This window comes from Astatotilapia calliptera, chromosome 23, assembly GCF_964374335.1.
Source record: "Astatotilapia calliptera chromosome 23, fAstCal68.1, whole genome shotgun sequence".
Classification (NCBI taxonomy): Eukaryota; Metazoa; Chordata; class Actinopteri; order Cichliformes; family Cichlidae; genus Astatotilapia; species Astatotilapia calliptera.
The window spans coordinates 20,749,464-20,765,819 of NC_137443.1; the positions used below are offsets into that span (position 1 = coordinate 20,749,464).

Below are 16,356 nucleotides of genomic sequence, written 5' to 3' on the forward strand. Positions count from 1 at the left end.
TTGTTCAGTTTTTTTCCCATTACTCCCAGTCAGCTCATTTCCTCGTCCGCCGGAGCAACATTTCCCTGAACTTTCGTAACTTCCTGTGATGCTTTGTAAATTGTAGATATAAACAAACTTTCATTTAACGTTGAATTCAAAATACTAGAAACAACAATATCGAGATCAGTGATTGGCCTGAGGGTTTCAACTTTGCCCTCAATGTTTCCTGTAGAGGTGAAGGAGGAACGTTTCCAGCTGCTGTACCGTTCTTTGTTTGCAGTAGACTGAGGTACAGATTGCTCAACATTTGATGTGTAAATGTTAATAGTTGTCAGGAAAGCGGAGGTTTATTTGTTCTCAGCTTTGTTTAGGGTGTTCCAGTCAGAGCGTTGTTGCAAGTTAATTATTGAAGCCATATTACAACGTATCAGCTGATTTTCAACCTATGAGCTACAGCTTAAGACTTGTTTGAAGAGTTTAATGAGCCTGAGTGATAACAGAGATGATTTGGGGGATTTTCTTTTTTTCTTGACACAGACGTCGTGAAGACACCAGAGAGCTGAATAGCGAAGAAGCTAGTGGGAGAAACGCAGAGTGAGTAGAACTTTGATTTATTTGAGCCTCCCAGGTTTTTCTCTCCATCACAAAGCAGCTGCTTTTATCTTTGTTTGTTAGCTTATGTGGTGAACATTTGAAGACTCTAATCTCTGAGGTCTTGAATTGGCTAAAGACTCCAAACCCCCAACAACGAAGTCTCCAACATTCGGCTCAGAGCCTTTCAAACAGAATGAGCAGGTAGAGATTTGTTCATCAGATCATTTTAAACACAGAAAGCCTGACTGTGTTATATTTACTAAGACTCAGGTGTTCTTGAAGTGCACCCTGAATGGTTTCATAATCAAACTATAAAACTGAAGTGCTGTTGCTAAGCTCTAGTTTGACTCTGAGGCTGTTTTATTGTTGTTTTATGAAGGAACAAAGTGCATTACTGGAATGGGTGAGTTCTTCCTGCTGGGTTCCTGTAAGTGCCATTGTTGGGATGGATTTATGGAGGATCTGTGGAATTCACAGCAATTCAATTGTAGCTAATCCCTCACACCTGTGTAACCACAGTTAATGTTTAAATTTTGAGTTCAGTGTTATCACTTCAGAAATTCAAATACATTTCTTCCTTTATCAATTATATTTAACCTTCTATTTCCAGATGTAATAAAATAGAAGCAGTAAACACTGAAATCGCAGCATGACTTTTCCTTCAAAACACAGAGTCACACTGCTTAAGTTCAATATTTGTATCTAAATCTGCACCAAGACAGAGTCGACACAATAGATTTTTTCAGTTAATGCTAATAATATTTCAAATGTCATGTGTGACAAGTGGAGAAGCACAGAGAGATTGTGAGTACCAAAATAACCTAAAATAGAGTTAAGCACTTATCCTCTAACTAACCACCATCAGTGTGTTTTAATAGTAGTAAGGATGCCAACACAAACTTGTCACTGATGTGTTCTGTTCAGCAATAAGCCAGTGGCAGGTGTAAGCTTATTAGTTCTTCTAAAAGTAAGTCTAGCAGTTTGGCAGCCATCCTGAAATACATCAGCTGATGGAAGCTTCTTCTGCGTCACACTGCCGTCTGACTGCCACATGAATGTTTTGTGTTTCCTCTGCAGGTGAAGGTAGAAAGTGTGTGTGAGGTGATGTGGATGTGAATTCAGCAGCATGGATCAGTGTGAGAACAGACAGGAGGGAGTCCCTCCCTCTAAAACCACTCTGTGTGGGGAACATGAGAGCCAGACCAAAGCTCAGAGGTGAGATGACCATCTCTAACTGTCCATGACTCTTCTCCATGTCACAGCTCAGCTCTCACATCACTGCTCCATCATTATTCACAGGAACCAACCTGGAGCTGAACCCAGCTGTGTGTCCTTAAAGAGTGACTGGTCAAAAAATCGCCTCATTTATTTTAAAGGACAAAAATCATCTGCAGAGAGGTGAGCTGTGTTAGTAATATGAACTTTTTGATAGTTATCATTTTGGTGCCTGTTGAAAGTAGGAACATGGGTAGTCCTGTAAAGGCCAAAGTAAAGTGTTTACGTCTGGGTGAGACCGTTCCCCTTCCCGATACGTAACATACCGATGATTTGTCATGTTCTGAGGTGTCACATAGGAACCAGAAATGTAACCTTCCGCGCCCCTATGATGCGTGCCGGGTTGTGGATAGGATCCAATAGAATGACTCTCCCGGTGGTAACACACGTTCCAGACGTGTATTCCAGCCCTAACCCTAAACTTAATCCTAATCCTAATCCTAACCATAACCTTATCCCTACTCTTAACCACAACCTTAATCATATTAGATAGTGTTTTCCAAAGCGATTCATAATGAGAAAGTAAAATAAATGTACATGTGTAGATTCAGTCCAAACAGTTCTCGTGCTTCATCCCTTTCTGAACAGGTAACATAGAGATGTGTTGGGTGGCCAAAAGCATAACATACCGATGATTTGTCACATTAAACATATTATGCTTTGGGATGAGAACGTTTGTCTGAGTGGTGCTCTGTTCTTACAGTGACTGTTTGGAGTTTCTTTATGCTGATTTACAGTCTGGAAAAACAAGGTTGTATTTGGGATGATGGTGAGGTCTTCATCTGTTTTTGTTGCTGGAAATGAAAAAAAATTCTTCTCTGTCTAACAGGACCTATGGGAGACCTGAACCAAGCAGTGTATCTTTAAAGAGTGACGGGTCAAAAAATCGCCTCATTTATTTCAAAGGACAAAAATCATCTCCTGCAGAGAGGTGAGCTGTTAGTAACAATGATGTGTTTTAAATGAACTGCTTTTTGTTGTTTCATGGCCCTAAACAGCATTAAAAAAAAATAAGGAACTGAGCAAGGAATACCTTTATTCCACAGGGTGGGCCATTTATATGGATACACCGTAATAACATGGGAATGGTTGGTGATATTAAAGTCCTGTTTGTGGCACATTAGTATATGTGAGGGGGCAAACTCCTCAAGATGGGTGGTGACCATGGTGGCCATTTAGAAGTCGGCCATTTTGGATACAACTTTTGTTTTTTCAATAGGAAGAGGGCCATGTGACACATCAAACTTATTGGTAATGTCACAAGAAAAACAATGGTGTGCTTGGTTTCAACGTAAATGTATTCTTTCATGAGTTATTTACAAGTTTCTGACCACTTATAAAATATGTTCAATGTGCTGTCCATTGTGTTGGATTGTCAATGCAACCCTCTTCTCCCACTCTTCACACACTGATAGCAACACCGCAGGAGAAATGCCAGCACAGGCATCCAGTATCCATAGTTTCAGGTGCTGCACATCTCGTATCTTCACACCATAGACAATTGCCTTCAGATGACCCCAAAGATAAAAGTCTAAGGGGGTGAGATCGGGAGACCTTGGGGGCCATTCAAGTGGCCCACGACGACGAATCCATTTTCCAGGAAACTGTTCATCTAGGAATGCTCGGATCTGGCACCCATAATGTGGTGGTGACCATCTTGCTGGAAAAACTCAGGGAACGTGCCAGCTTCAGTGCATAAAGAGGGAAACACATCATTATGTAGCAATTTCAAATATCCAGTGGCCTCGAGGTTTCCATTGATGAAGAATGGACCCACTACCGTTGTACCTCATATACCACACCAAACCATCACTTTTGTTGTTCCAACAGTCTTGGAGGGATCCATCCAATGTGGGTTAGTGTCAGACCAATAGCGGTGGTTTTGTTTGTTAACTTCACCATTCACATAAAAGTTTGCCTCATCACTGAACAAAATCTTCTGTGTGAACTGAGGGTCCTGTTCCAATTTTTGTTTTGCCCATTCTGCAAATTTTGTGCGCTGATCTGGGTCATCCTCGTTGAGATGCTGCAGTAGCTGGAGTTTGTAAGGGTGCCATTTGTGAGTAGCTAATATCCGCCGAAGGCATGTTCGACTAATGCCACTCTCCAGTGACATGCGGCGAGTGCTACGCTGTGGGCTCTTGCTGAATGAAGCTAGGACAGCCACTGATGTTTCTTCATTAGTGACAGTTTTGTTACGTCCACATTTTGGCAAATCCAACACTGAACCAGTTTCACGAAACTTAGCAAGCAGTTTGCTAACTGTAGCATGGGAGATGGGTGGTCTCGTAGGGTGTCTTGCATTGAAATCTGCTGCAATGACCCGGTTACTGCGTTCACCAGTTATCAACACAATTTCGATCCGCTCCTCACGTGTTAACCTCTTCGACATGTCAATGGCTGTGAACGAAGAGAAACTTGTAAATAACTCATGAAAGAATAAAGTTACGTTGAAACCAAGCACACCATTGTTTTCCTTGTGACATTACCAATAAGTTTGATGTGTCACATGGCCCTCTTCCTATTGAGAAAACAAAAGTTGTATCCAAGATGACCGACTTCTAAATGGCCACCATCGTCACCCACCATCTTGAGGAGTTTGCTCCATCACATATACTAATGTGTCACAAACCGGACTTTAATATCACCAACCATTCCCATTTTATTACGGTGTATCCATATAAATGGCCCACCCTGTACATTTAACCTTCTGCAGCTTATTGTGGGACCATCAATAGTCCTGCATAGTGTAAATGACTGTTTTACTTTGGGTGGTAAATCACAAACACTAGTTTCCTTCTGCTCAGGCATGGCCTGCAAACCAGGTTCTCTTATGGATGACAAAAGTATTCTAAGTCTTCATCAAATTCTTTTGCTGGAAATGAAAAAACAATTTTCTTCTGTCTAACAGGATCTATGGGAAACCTGGAGAACTTAGATCTGACACAAGCAGGGTATCTTTAAAAAGTGATGAGTCTAAAGATTGCTTTATTTACAGGGAGTGCAGAATTATTAGGCAAATGAGTATTTTGTCCACATCATCCTCTTCATGCATGTTGTCTTACTCCAAGCTGTATAGACTCGAAAGCCTACTACCAATTAAGCATATTAGGTGATGTGCATCTCTGTAATGAGAAGGGGTGTGGTCTAATGACATCAACACCCTATATCAGGTGTGCATAATTATTAGGCAACGTCCTTTCCTTTGTCAAAATGGGTCAAAAGAAGGACTTGACAGGCTCAGAAAAGTCAAAAATAGTGAGATATCTTGCAGAGGGATGCAGCAGTCTCAAAATTGCAAAGCTTCTGAAGCGTGATCATCGAACAATCAAGCGTTTCATTCAAAATAGTCAACAGGGTCGCAAGAAGCGTGTGGAAAAACCAAGGCGCAAAATAACTGCCCATGAACTGAGAAAAGTCAAGCGTGTAAGTAAGTAAGTAAGTAAGTAAAATTTTATTTATATAGCACATTTCTAGATAGAAATCACAAAGTGCTTTACAAGATATAACAGATTATAAAAAAAACAAACAAGATACAAACAAAGTTAGCAAAAAGCAATTTTAAAAAGATGTGTTTTTAGCTGTTTTTTAAAAGTAATCAATGAAACAGCGGATCGTAAGTCCTGAGGAAGGGAACTCCACAGTCTGGCGGCCACAATAGCAAAAGCTCTATCACCCCTAGTTTTCAGTCTCGTATACTGAGTGACAAGTAGGCCCTGACTACTCAACCTCAGAGACCTACTAGGGGCATAGGGCTGTAAAAGTTCAATAATATATGGTGGTGCTTGTTGTTGAAGAGCCTTAAAAGTTAGTCAAAAGTCAAAGTCAAAGTCAACTTTATTTGTCGATTCTGCCACATGTACAGGACATACGGAGAATAGAAATTGCGTTACTCTTCACTCCCTAGATAAATAGCAAATGAACATTTAAATATATTTAAATATAAAAGTGATTAAAAAATGCAAGTAAAATAATTAAAAAGTAAAAATTTAAATAAATACAATTTTACATATAACAAGAAAGCTATATAATATACAATATAATGGGTAAGTGACATTGAGTGTAAACCAGGCAGAGTAGTGCAAATAGGCAAATAGTGCAAATGGAGATTTGGTAATGTACGGTTAAAACCAAAATCTTAAAATGGACTCTAAATTCGACAGGAAGCCAATGTAACTGCATAAGCAACGGTGTTATATGTGAAAATCTAGAAGCGTGCAGCTGCCAAGATTCCACTTGCCACCAGTTTGGCCATATTTCAGAGCTGCAACATCACTGGAGTGCCCAAAAGCACAAGGTGTGCAATACTCAGAGACATGGCCAAGGTAAGAAAGGCTGAAAGACGACCACAACTGAACAAGACACACAAGATGAAACGTCAAGACTGGGCCAAGAAATATCTCAAGACTGGTTTTTCTAAGGTTTTATGGACTGATGAAATGAGAGTGAGTCTTGATGGGCCAGATGGATGGGCCCGTGGCTGGATTGGTAAAGGGCAGAGAGCTCCAGTCCGACTCAGATGCCAGCAAGGTGGAGGTGGAGTACTGGTTTGGGCTGGTATCATCAAAGATGAGCTTGTGGGGCCTTTTCGGGTTGAGGATGGAGTCAAGCTCAACTCCCAGTCCTACTGCCAGTTTCTGGAAGACACCTTCTTCAAGCAGTGGTACAGGAAGAAGTCTGCATCCTTCAAGAAAAACATGATTTTCATGCAGGACGATGCTCCATCACACGCGTCCAATTACTCCACAGCGTGGCTGGCAAGAAAGGGTATAAAAGAAGAAAAACTAATGACATGGCCACCTTGTTCACCTGATCTGAACCCCATTGAGAACCTGTGGTCCATCATCAAATGTGAGATTTACAAGGAGGGAAAACAGTACACCTCTCTGAACAGTGTCTGGGAGGCTGTGGTTGCTGCTGCACGCAATGTTGATGGTGAACAGATCAAAACACTGACAGAATCCATGGATGGCAGGCTTTTGAGTGTCCTTGCAAAGAAAGGTGGCTATATTGGTCGCTGATTTGTTTTTGTTTTGTTTTTGAATGTCAGAAATGTATATTTGTGAATGTGGAGATGTTATATTGGTTTCACTGGTAAAAATAAATAATTGAAATGGGTATATATTTGTTTTTTGTTAAGTTGCCTAATAATTATGCACAGTAATAGTGACCTGCACACACAGATATCCCCCTAAAATAGCTAAAACGAAAAACTACTTCCAAAAACATTCAGCTTTGATATTAATGAGTTTTTTGGGTTCATTGAGAACATGGTTGTTGTTCAATAATAAAATTATTCCTCAAAAATACAACTTGCCTAATAATTCTGCACTCCCTGTATTTTAAAGGACAAAAATCATCTCCTACAGAAAGGTGAGCTGTTACTAACACTGACGCTATTTTAGCCATCAGTTTGGTGTTTGACTTAAATTAACTGGAATACTAAGGTATTAAGGAATTCCTTTATTATATAATATATACACAGATGTATATTTAAACGTCTGCAGCTTATTGTAGGACCATCCATAGTCCTGCATAGTGTAAATGGCTGAGGGTCACATCATGAGGACCACGAAATACCTAATTACCATTTAAATCCAAATCATATTTACCTCACTGATTGCACCTTAAACTAAAGTTGATTCACATTCTTTGAAATCTAGATTTACAGAAAACAACGGCAGATAATTGTGCAACAGCTCTTTATGTTGAAGAATGTACGTATCCATTCAGACACAATGAACTCAAGCACTCATTTTACCTGGAAATACCAAGAGTACATCATCACCAGTGTTCACAATCTGACAGTGAAAACAGGACAATAGTAGAAGAGAAGGATCTTAACACTATCAAAGGAGATTTTGAAAGAATCTCAAACAGTTACTGAATCCTCTGAATGTGTGAATTTTTTTGAAATTATTAGAATATAAGAAATAAGAAATATCAAATGAAAGGAGGATCTGCTGTGAAAATATAATATTGTTGGCATGGATAGCAGGGATAGCTCAGCAGGTAGAGTGGTGGCCCCATGATCGGAAGGTCGGGGGTTCGACTCCACTGAACAGCTACCCTGAGGTACCCCTGAGCAAGGTACCGTCCCTACACACTGCTCCCCGGGCGCTGCATTGGTGGCTGCCCACTGCTTCACTGGGTGAATGGGTTAAATGCAGAGGAACTATTTCCCTATGGGGACTAACTCGCACACTTTACTTTTACTTTACTTTACTTATTGTCCCTGATAGACAATAAATCGATGCAGTCTATTAAGTGTATGGAAAATCCATTGATACAGATGCTGGTTGGGTTTAGAAAGAAAACATTCTGAATAAAAAAAAAAAACCTCACAACAAAAAAGTGCCTGCATTAAATTTGCACACATATGCTAAAGTTATTTGACAAACATAATAGAAGGTGTCAGGTTGAATTTACACAATGATCTTTCATGGAATTAACACATAACTGTTTACCAGATGTACAATGTTGAAAAAATGCTAAGCTGAGTAGCTGAGTATCAATGAGATCGTCAAGAGTGGCAAACTTTTATAACTACATGGAGTCATATATAATCTAAACACCTTAGTTTTTTTTTCTTCAGATGTCACTTACATTGTCTTTCCCCTGTGCATGAACTAATATTCATGAGTCCTCCACAGGCTGGACCAGGAAAATTCAGAGGTTTCTAGTGGTCATTTTGTCCAGCAGGATCAAAAACAGCTGGACTCCATATTCATGGTGCGTACATACAGTATATAACAACCACTCTTACATCTATTATGTTCATTCATCTTCATGTTGCTCTTTGTAGACCAGTGAAAGGACATGATGTCAGCACTATTTTGTCATTGACATAATGTTCTTATAATATTTTGTTCCAGCTGTTAGAGGACAACATCATCACGTTTGTAAAGAATGAACTGAAGAAGATGCACGAGATTTTGAGTCCAGATTATTTAGAGATGGAAGAAGATAATATGTCGAAGGATGACAATAAAAAGCAGAGGAGTAAAAGCAGAGAGGCATTTGTGACAATTGTGTTACACTTTTTGAAGAGAATAAAGCAGGAAGAGCTGGCTGACCGTCTGCAGAGCAGTAAGGGGATTTCTCAAAACATTTAAGCTGCAGCATGAATTTAAAATTGAAAAATGTCTCAATACTTACTGAATTGAAATTTTGGGATATTTTCTGAAAACCAAATTAATGTAATGTATTTTTGTGTTTTCAGAAATGTTTGCTCCACTTTGTCAATGTAAACTTAAATCTACTTTGAACAAAAAGTTCCAGTGTGTGTTTGAGGGGATCACTAAAGCAGGAAACTCAACACTTCTGAATCAGATCTACACAGAGCTCTACATCACAGAGGGAGGGACTGCAGAGGTCAATGATGAACATGAAGTCAGACAGATTGAAACAACATCCAGGAAAGCAGACAAACCAAACACAACAATCAGACTAGAAGACATCTTTAAAACTTTACCTGGAATAGATGAACCAATCAGAACAGTGCTGACAAAGGGAGTGGCTGGCATTGGGAAAACAGTCTTAACACAGAAGTTCACTCTTGACTGGGCTGAAGAAAAATCCAACCAGGACATCCAGTTCATATTTCCATTTACTTTCAAGGAGTTGAATGTGCTTAAAGAGGAAAAGTTCAGCTTGGTGGAACTTGTTCATCACTTCTTTACTGAAACCAAAGAAGCAGGAATCTGCAGCTTTGAAGACTTCCAGGTTTTGTTCATCTTTGATGGTCTGGATGAATGTCGACTTCCTCTGGACTTCCACAAAACTAAAATACTAACTGACTCCAGAAAATCCACCTCAGTGGATGTGCTGCTGACAAACCTCATCAGGGGGAATCTGCTTTCCTCTGCTCACATCTGGATAACCACGCGACCTGCAGCTGCCAATCAGATCCCTCCTGAGTGTGTTGACATGGTGACAGAGGTCAGAGGGTTCACTGACCCACAGAAGGAGGAGTACTTCAGGAAGAGATTCAGAGACAAGAAGCAGGCTTCTAGGATCATCTCTCACATCAAAACATCACAAAGCCTCCACATCATGTGCCACATCCCAGTCTTCTGCTGGATCAATGCTACGGTTCTGGAGGATGTGCTGAAAACAAAAGAACAGAGAGACATGCCCAAAACCTTGACTGAGTTGTACATCCACTTCCTGGTGGTTCAGGCCAAAGTGAAGAAGGTCAAGTATGATGGAGGATCTGAGACAGATCCACACTGGAGTCCAGAGAGCAGGAAGATGGTTGAGTGTCTAGGAAAACTAGCTTTTGAACAGCTGCAGAAAGGAAACCTGATCTTCTATGAAACAGACCTGACAGAGTGTGGCATCGATGTCAGAGCAGCATCAGTGTACTCAGGAGTGTTCACACAGATCTTTAAAGAGGAGAGAGGACTGTACCAGGACAAGGTGTTCTGCTTTGTCCATCTGAGCATTCAGGAGTTTCTGGCTGCTCTTCATGTCCATCTGACGTTCTTCAACTTCTGTGTCAATCTGCTAGAAGGAGAAACCTCTGCATGGTCTAAAGCATTTAATAAACTCAAACTCCAAAACTGTGGTGGACAATTTCTTCACAAGAGTGCTGTGGACAAGGCCTTAGAGAGTCCAAATGGACACCTGGATTTGTTCCTTCGTTTCCTCCTGGGTCTTTCACTGCAGTCCAATCAAGCCCTTCTACGAGGTCTACTGACACAGACAGGAATGAGCTCAGAGACCAATCAACAGACAGTCCAGTACATCAAGAAAAAGATCAGTGAGAATCTGTCTGTAGAGCAAAGCATCAACCTGTTCCACTGTCTGAATGAACTACATGATCGTGCTCTAGTTGGGGAGCTCCAACAGTCCCTGAGTATGGGAAGTCTTTCCACAGAGAAACTGTCTCCTGCTCAGTGGTCAGCTCTGGTCTTCATCTTATTGACATCAGAAAAAGATTTGGATGTTCTTGATCTGAAGAAATATTCTGCTTCAGAGGATGCTCTTCTGAGGCTGCTGCCTGTGCTCAAAGCATCTAAGAAAGCTCTGTATGTTACCATAAAGTTTTTAAGATCTATTCACAAGGAAAATAAAGACTGAATTTGCTGCTTTCTGTGTATTTTCTCTTAGGCTGAATAACTGTAACTTGACAGAGAGAAGCTGTGAAGCTCTTTCTCTGTCTCTCAAAGTAGAAGGCTGTGAGCTGAGAACGCTGGACCTGAGCAATAACAATCTGCAGGATTCAGGCGTAAATCTCTTGATAGCTGGAATGGAGAGTATGCACTGTAAATTAGAGAAACTCAGGTCAGATACATTGTTTGTGGTTTAATGTGAGAGCTGTTTGCTAATTCGAACCTTCATTGAATGTAAACAATAACATGCACTCCTGAATTTCTTTAAGCATTTAAAGTTTTCCAGTTTCATATTGAGATTTACACATTTATTTAGTACTTTGGGGAAAACTTTGGAATTGTCTAAATTAGCAATTTTTTTTGTTTTTATTTAACAATTTGTTTATCTTCAATAAGTATCAAGAATCTTTTTTAGGCTTTAGCAGGTGTAGGGATTATATGTTATATATATCACGTGTGATTAAAAGTTTAAATTAGACATTTTAAAAATGTTTTTTTTCTTCTAAATTACTGTCTCTTCAGACTGAGCACTTGTAACCTTTCAGAGAAAAGCTGTGGAACTATGTCGTCAGTTCTCAGTCTCCAGTTCTCTAGTCTGAGAGAGATGGACCTGAGCAACAACAACCTGAGGGATACTGGAGTAAAAGCTTTGTCGGATGGACTAAGAAGTCCACACTGTAAATTGGAAACACTCAGGTCAGAAATAATCAATTGTTTAGTTGATGAACATTTTGAAATCTGGATTGCATAAGTAACCCAAGCCGGGGTTAGTTACTTATGCAAGTTTGAGGGGTTTTCTTTAACATTTCCATTTTTTTCTTCTTTAATTCTTGCCCACTGATAAAATTAAGATTTCTCCTTCGTTTGATTTTTGAACTTTGAGTTTTAAATCTGGACTAAATGTTTATGATCAAAAAGTGAATAACATACAAACGTACAGTTTATGGAATGTAATGGTCACTTTCCACTGAAATATTTCAACACAGATATCGTGATTCAGGCTCAGTCACCAAGCTAACTAAATCCCAAAAGGTTGATTCTGTTGATCTGGATGTAACGATGAACAGAATCAACCTTGGATTTCAACACAGACTAGAAATTAAATTGGTTCGTATTATAACCAGAATGAATTATTATTGTAGTTTGTCCTGTACTTTTTTGTGCTAATTATCTGCTGTTCTCTAATAGTATCTGTAATGATTATTATGTGCAGGCTGTCGGGCTGTCTGATAACAGAAGAAGGTTGTACTCTTCTGGCCTCAGATCTGAGGTCTAATCCCTCCTGTCTCAGAGAGCTGGACCTGAGCTACAATCATCCAGGAGAGACAGGCATGAATCTGTTGAAGCAGCTGAGACTTGACAATCTCAGGTACAGAGAACGTCTCATAGCATCACACACATTTGAACACAGACGACTTATCAGAAGAAAGAGTATGTGATGCAGGAGCTTTTATGTATTGTAATCAAAAAGTAAAGTTATGTGTTTAGTTTGTGGAGAGCAGATTGCTGTGTTAAGACAAGATTTTTGATTTTCAACATAATCACAAAAACACAGTAAGCCATTCTCTGATGGGGAATTTAACACAGTGTTCAGTAGGTTCTGCCATGATAATATGCCCTGAGCTGGTATGTGTTCTGAGCCCCGCATGATCAAAGTCAAAGTCAACTTTATTTGTCAATTCTGCCACATGTACAGGACATACAGAGAATAGAAATTTCGTTACTCTCAAACCCTAGATGAAATAGCAAATGAACATTTAAATATAAGAGAGTGATTAAAAAATGCAAATAAAATAATTAAAAAGTAAAAATTTAAATAAATACAATACAAATTAACAAGAAAGCTATGCAATATACAATATACAATATTCAGGTAAGGGTAAATGACATTGAGTGTAAACCAGGCAGAGTAGTGCAAATAGGCAAATAGTGCAAATGGAGATTTAGTAATGTACGGTAAGAGATAGTATAACAACAAAGTCTTATGAGGTAATGGCAGTCCAATGCTCCACAAAGTGACTGGTAACTGGTGCAGGCCAGTGAGTGAGTCAGAGAGTGTGTGTGTGTGTGTGTGTATGTGACAGAGTTCAGTGAGACCATGGAGGAGAAGAGGGGAGAGGGGGCAGAATCGGGAGGGAGTTAAGCTTTCTGACAGCCTGATGGATGAAGCTGTCCTTCAGTCTGCTGGTCCTGGCCTGGAGACTCCGCAGTCTCCTCCCTGACGGCAGCAGCTTGAAGATCAGCCGCTATGCAAAGGGCTTTTTTAGTGAGACGGGTGCTGTAAATGTCCTGGAGGGAGGGGAGAGAGACACCAATGATCCTCTCTGCAGCTCTCACTATGCGTTGGAGGGTTCTATGACAGGACGCATTGCAGGCTCCAAACCACACAGTGATGCAGCTCGACAGGATGCTCTCGATGGTGCCTCTGTAGAAAGTGTACATGATGGGGGCTGGTGCTCCTGCTCTTCTTAGTTTGCGGAGAAAGAAGAGACGCTGCTGTGATTTCTTGGCCAGTGCTGTGGTGTTGTACGTCCAGGAGAGATCCTCTGTGATGTGCACACCCAAGAACTTGGTGCTGCTCACTCTCTCCACAGACGCTCCGTCAATGGTCAGAGGAGCATGTTGGGTGTGCATTCTCCTGAAGTCCACAACAATCTCCTTCGTCTTCTCCACATTCAGAGAGAGATGATGAGAGCAATTCCAAAACAGTTTAGAATGAAATGCACATGATTTCATTTCCCTTAACTTGCATTATAGGGAAAGGCTCCAATGATGTTCAGATTGAACTAATTGATATGCAGTCTGATTCAATACTGTCAGTCTGATTCAACTAGTATCACTGCTGGGTAGACCTGCTCAGAAGATGTTGGTTCTCTATGGATCTACATTTATATGTCAACAAACAAACACAGGAATGATATTTAACAAATCCAAGTACAGATTCTCTGTCAGTGATGATCACCTGTCTGCTGTCCTTCACATTTCCACCTCAGATATTGGACCTGACTTTAATGGACAAACAAACTAGACTTCTCTCACTGAAAAAGAAAAAAGAACCAAAAAACTGAACAAAATAACTAAAGTAATTAGTTTAATTGCTTAGTAATTAGTAAAATTAAACTCCATTGAAATTGTGTAAAAACATGCATGCTTCATTCGCACTCATTTGGGAGTATTGATGAAATAGCTTTTAGTATGCTGTGACTTAAAGTGACTGTAGCTCAAGAGGTAGCACAGGCCAACTACTGATAAGAAGAGTAGGTGATTTGATCCCCGGCTGCTCCTGTCTGCATGCTTTCAATCTTTTTGTTGGACTACACTGTTTTTTTGGGGGGTTTTTTTATATGTAGCTGTAAGGTTTGGTTCTCTGCGCACCTGTGGAGGCATACAAGTGCACCGGTGAACCCCTTTTAACCTTAGCTTCATTGTCTTTTTAATTAGGAAGTCTCCTGTGAAAAGAATTTTTTTTAAACTACATAACTGAGTGATGTTTAAGTTAATGAATGATCATTTTGACAAATAGAGATTACAATGGTGATCCACATAATTTAAATTATGAATTCTGCTATAATAAAACAGACTAACTAGATCATGACAACCACTGGACAAGACTTCAGAAGCATTTTCTTCAAGTGTATTTGTGAAAATGTTTGACTGTTCCTTTATCAGTGTCTAACAGCATGTGTGTGAGAGCGATGTAATGTCCATGTGTGCATGCTGAAAGAGACTGTGGTGGTCTGACCCCCCTCCTCCTTTCAGAGTGGAGCCTGCTGGAGTCCGATGGCTGAAACTAGGAAGTCTGAGGAAGTGTAAGTGTGTTTTTAATGTGATTCATGAAAACAAAGCAGCACACATTCAACCATCTTCAAACTGTCACATCACTCATTCACATCTCTGATGTCAGGAGTCATCATCAAAGTGTCAATCAATGAACAGATGATGGATCAATAATTGCAGCTGTATTGTGTTTGTTCTCTCCATCAGATTCCTGTCAACTCACAATCGACACAAACACAGTACACAGAAAACTCAAACTTTCTGACAACATGAAGGTGAGAAAAGCAAAGGAAGTTCAATCATATCCTGATCATCCAGACAGATTTGAACGGCCTCAGCTGCTGTGTAAAGATGGTCTGACTGGCTGTTGTTATTGGGAGGTCGAGTGGAATGGAAAAGTTGAGATATCAGTGAGTTACAGAGGAATCACAAGGAGACGAGACAATGACTGTTTGTTTGGATGGAGTGATCAGTCCTGGAGTCTGAGCTGCTGTGATGATGGCCGCTACTCTGCCTGGCACAATAAGAAATCAACATCCATCTCCTCCTCCTCCTCCTCTGTCTCTAACAGAGTAGCAGTGTATGTGGACTGTCCTGCTGGCACTCTGTCCTTCTACAGAGTCTCCTCTGACACTTTGATCCACCTCCACACCTTCAACACCACATTCACTGAACCTCTTTATCCTGGGTTTGGAATCTGGTCCTCTGGTTCCTCAGTGACTCTATGTGTAGTTTAGCATAATAGTGTCCTAACAGATAGTTTAGTCCGTACATGTCGGTCTCTTTCATTTTGAAACATGTTTTCAGATTTATGGATTCAGCTGATGTTTTAAACTGTTCTAAATGATTTTTGTAAACTTCTTTCCTGGCTTTGTAAGTTTGCTGAGCAGTCAGGGTTCATCTTGATATTTATTTTTACTTTTGTTAGTGTGATGAAATCATAACTAGATTTTAACGTGTCTGTGGTCAAATTTGGAGAATTAAATGGTCCTTTAGAACCTAGATATACAGATAGTCAGTTACCAATACTGAACATTGTTTTACTCTGTTGTGGTATAGACTCAAATAAAACAGTGACAAAAAGACTGTAACTGTGACTGTAAATCATTCATTTACCTGTCCAGATGACCTCTTGTGTTATAATATAAGAAGATGTGCTCTATTTATCCATACCATGTATCTGGTCACATGGTCCAGCTTTACAGAATATTATATCTAAGTTGTGCTCTTCTTTTGGCTCCCTGGCCCTCAAATTTCTCTGTCATCATAACTGGGAGAGGCTCAAATGAGAGGATGAGGTTCAAGTGAAGCATGCAAGGAGACACATTACCAAAAGAAAAAGCAACCAAAGTGTTGATGTTTAACAGAAGTGAATGTAAGTAAAGGTGCAATAATAATGCATTAAGTGAGCAGCGCCCTCCACTGGCAAGAGAGTAGAACTGATCATCAGCACTGGTGAGCTCATGCCATTGTAAAGGATCCTCTGTCAGTCCATCTTGCCACTATTCACAAGACTCTCTACTCCTGCTAAAGTATTGGTCAAATTTTATTGAAACTTGCCCACCCTGAGGACCTGATGTGTGTACATTACATACATACACATGTGTATGTG

General features: G+C 40.1%; 1 protein-coding gene across 1 annotated transcript; it reads left to right on the forward strand.

Moving 5' to 3' along the window:
- The first annotated feature begins 393 nt into the window (after positions 1-393).
- On the forward strand, positions 394-15,829 carry LOC113015558 (NLR family CARD domain-containing protein 3-like). Its single transcript, XM_026157567.2, has 12 exons — positions 394-576; positions 1,654-1,791; positions 1,876-1,974; positions 2,681-2,782; positions 8,505-8,583; positions 8,727-8,940; positions 9,074-10,883; positions 10,966-11,139; positions 11,490-11,663; positions 12,181-12,336; positions 14,727-14,776; positions 14,952-15,829. The coding sequence occupies exons 2-12, from the start codon at positions 1,703-1,705 to the stop codon at positions 15,479-15,481; spliced, it is 3,477 nt and encodes a 1,158-aa protein (XP_026013352.2). The 5' UTR covers positions 394-576; positions 1,654-1,702; the 3' UTR covers positions 15,482-15,829.
- Positions 15,830-16,356: the final 527 nt, after the last annotated feature.

Coding starts and splice junctions, on each gene's coding strand:
- LOC113015558 (XM_026157567.2), top strand. CDS start 1,703: ATGGATCAGTGTGAGAACAGACAGGAGGGAGTCCCTCCCTCTAAAACC. Junction 11,140..11,489: donor TGTAAATTAGAGAAACTCAG/GTCAGATACATT, acceptor CTGTCTCTTCAG/ACTGAGCACTTGTAACCTTT. Junction 14,777..14,951: donor ACTAGGAAGTCTGAGGAAGT/GTAAGTGTGTTT, acceptor TCTCTCCATCAG/ATTCCTGTCAACTCACAATC.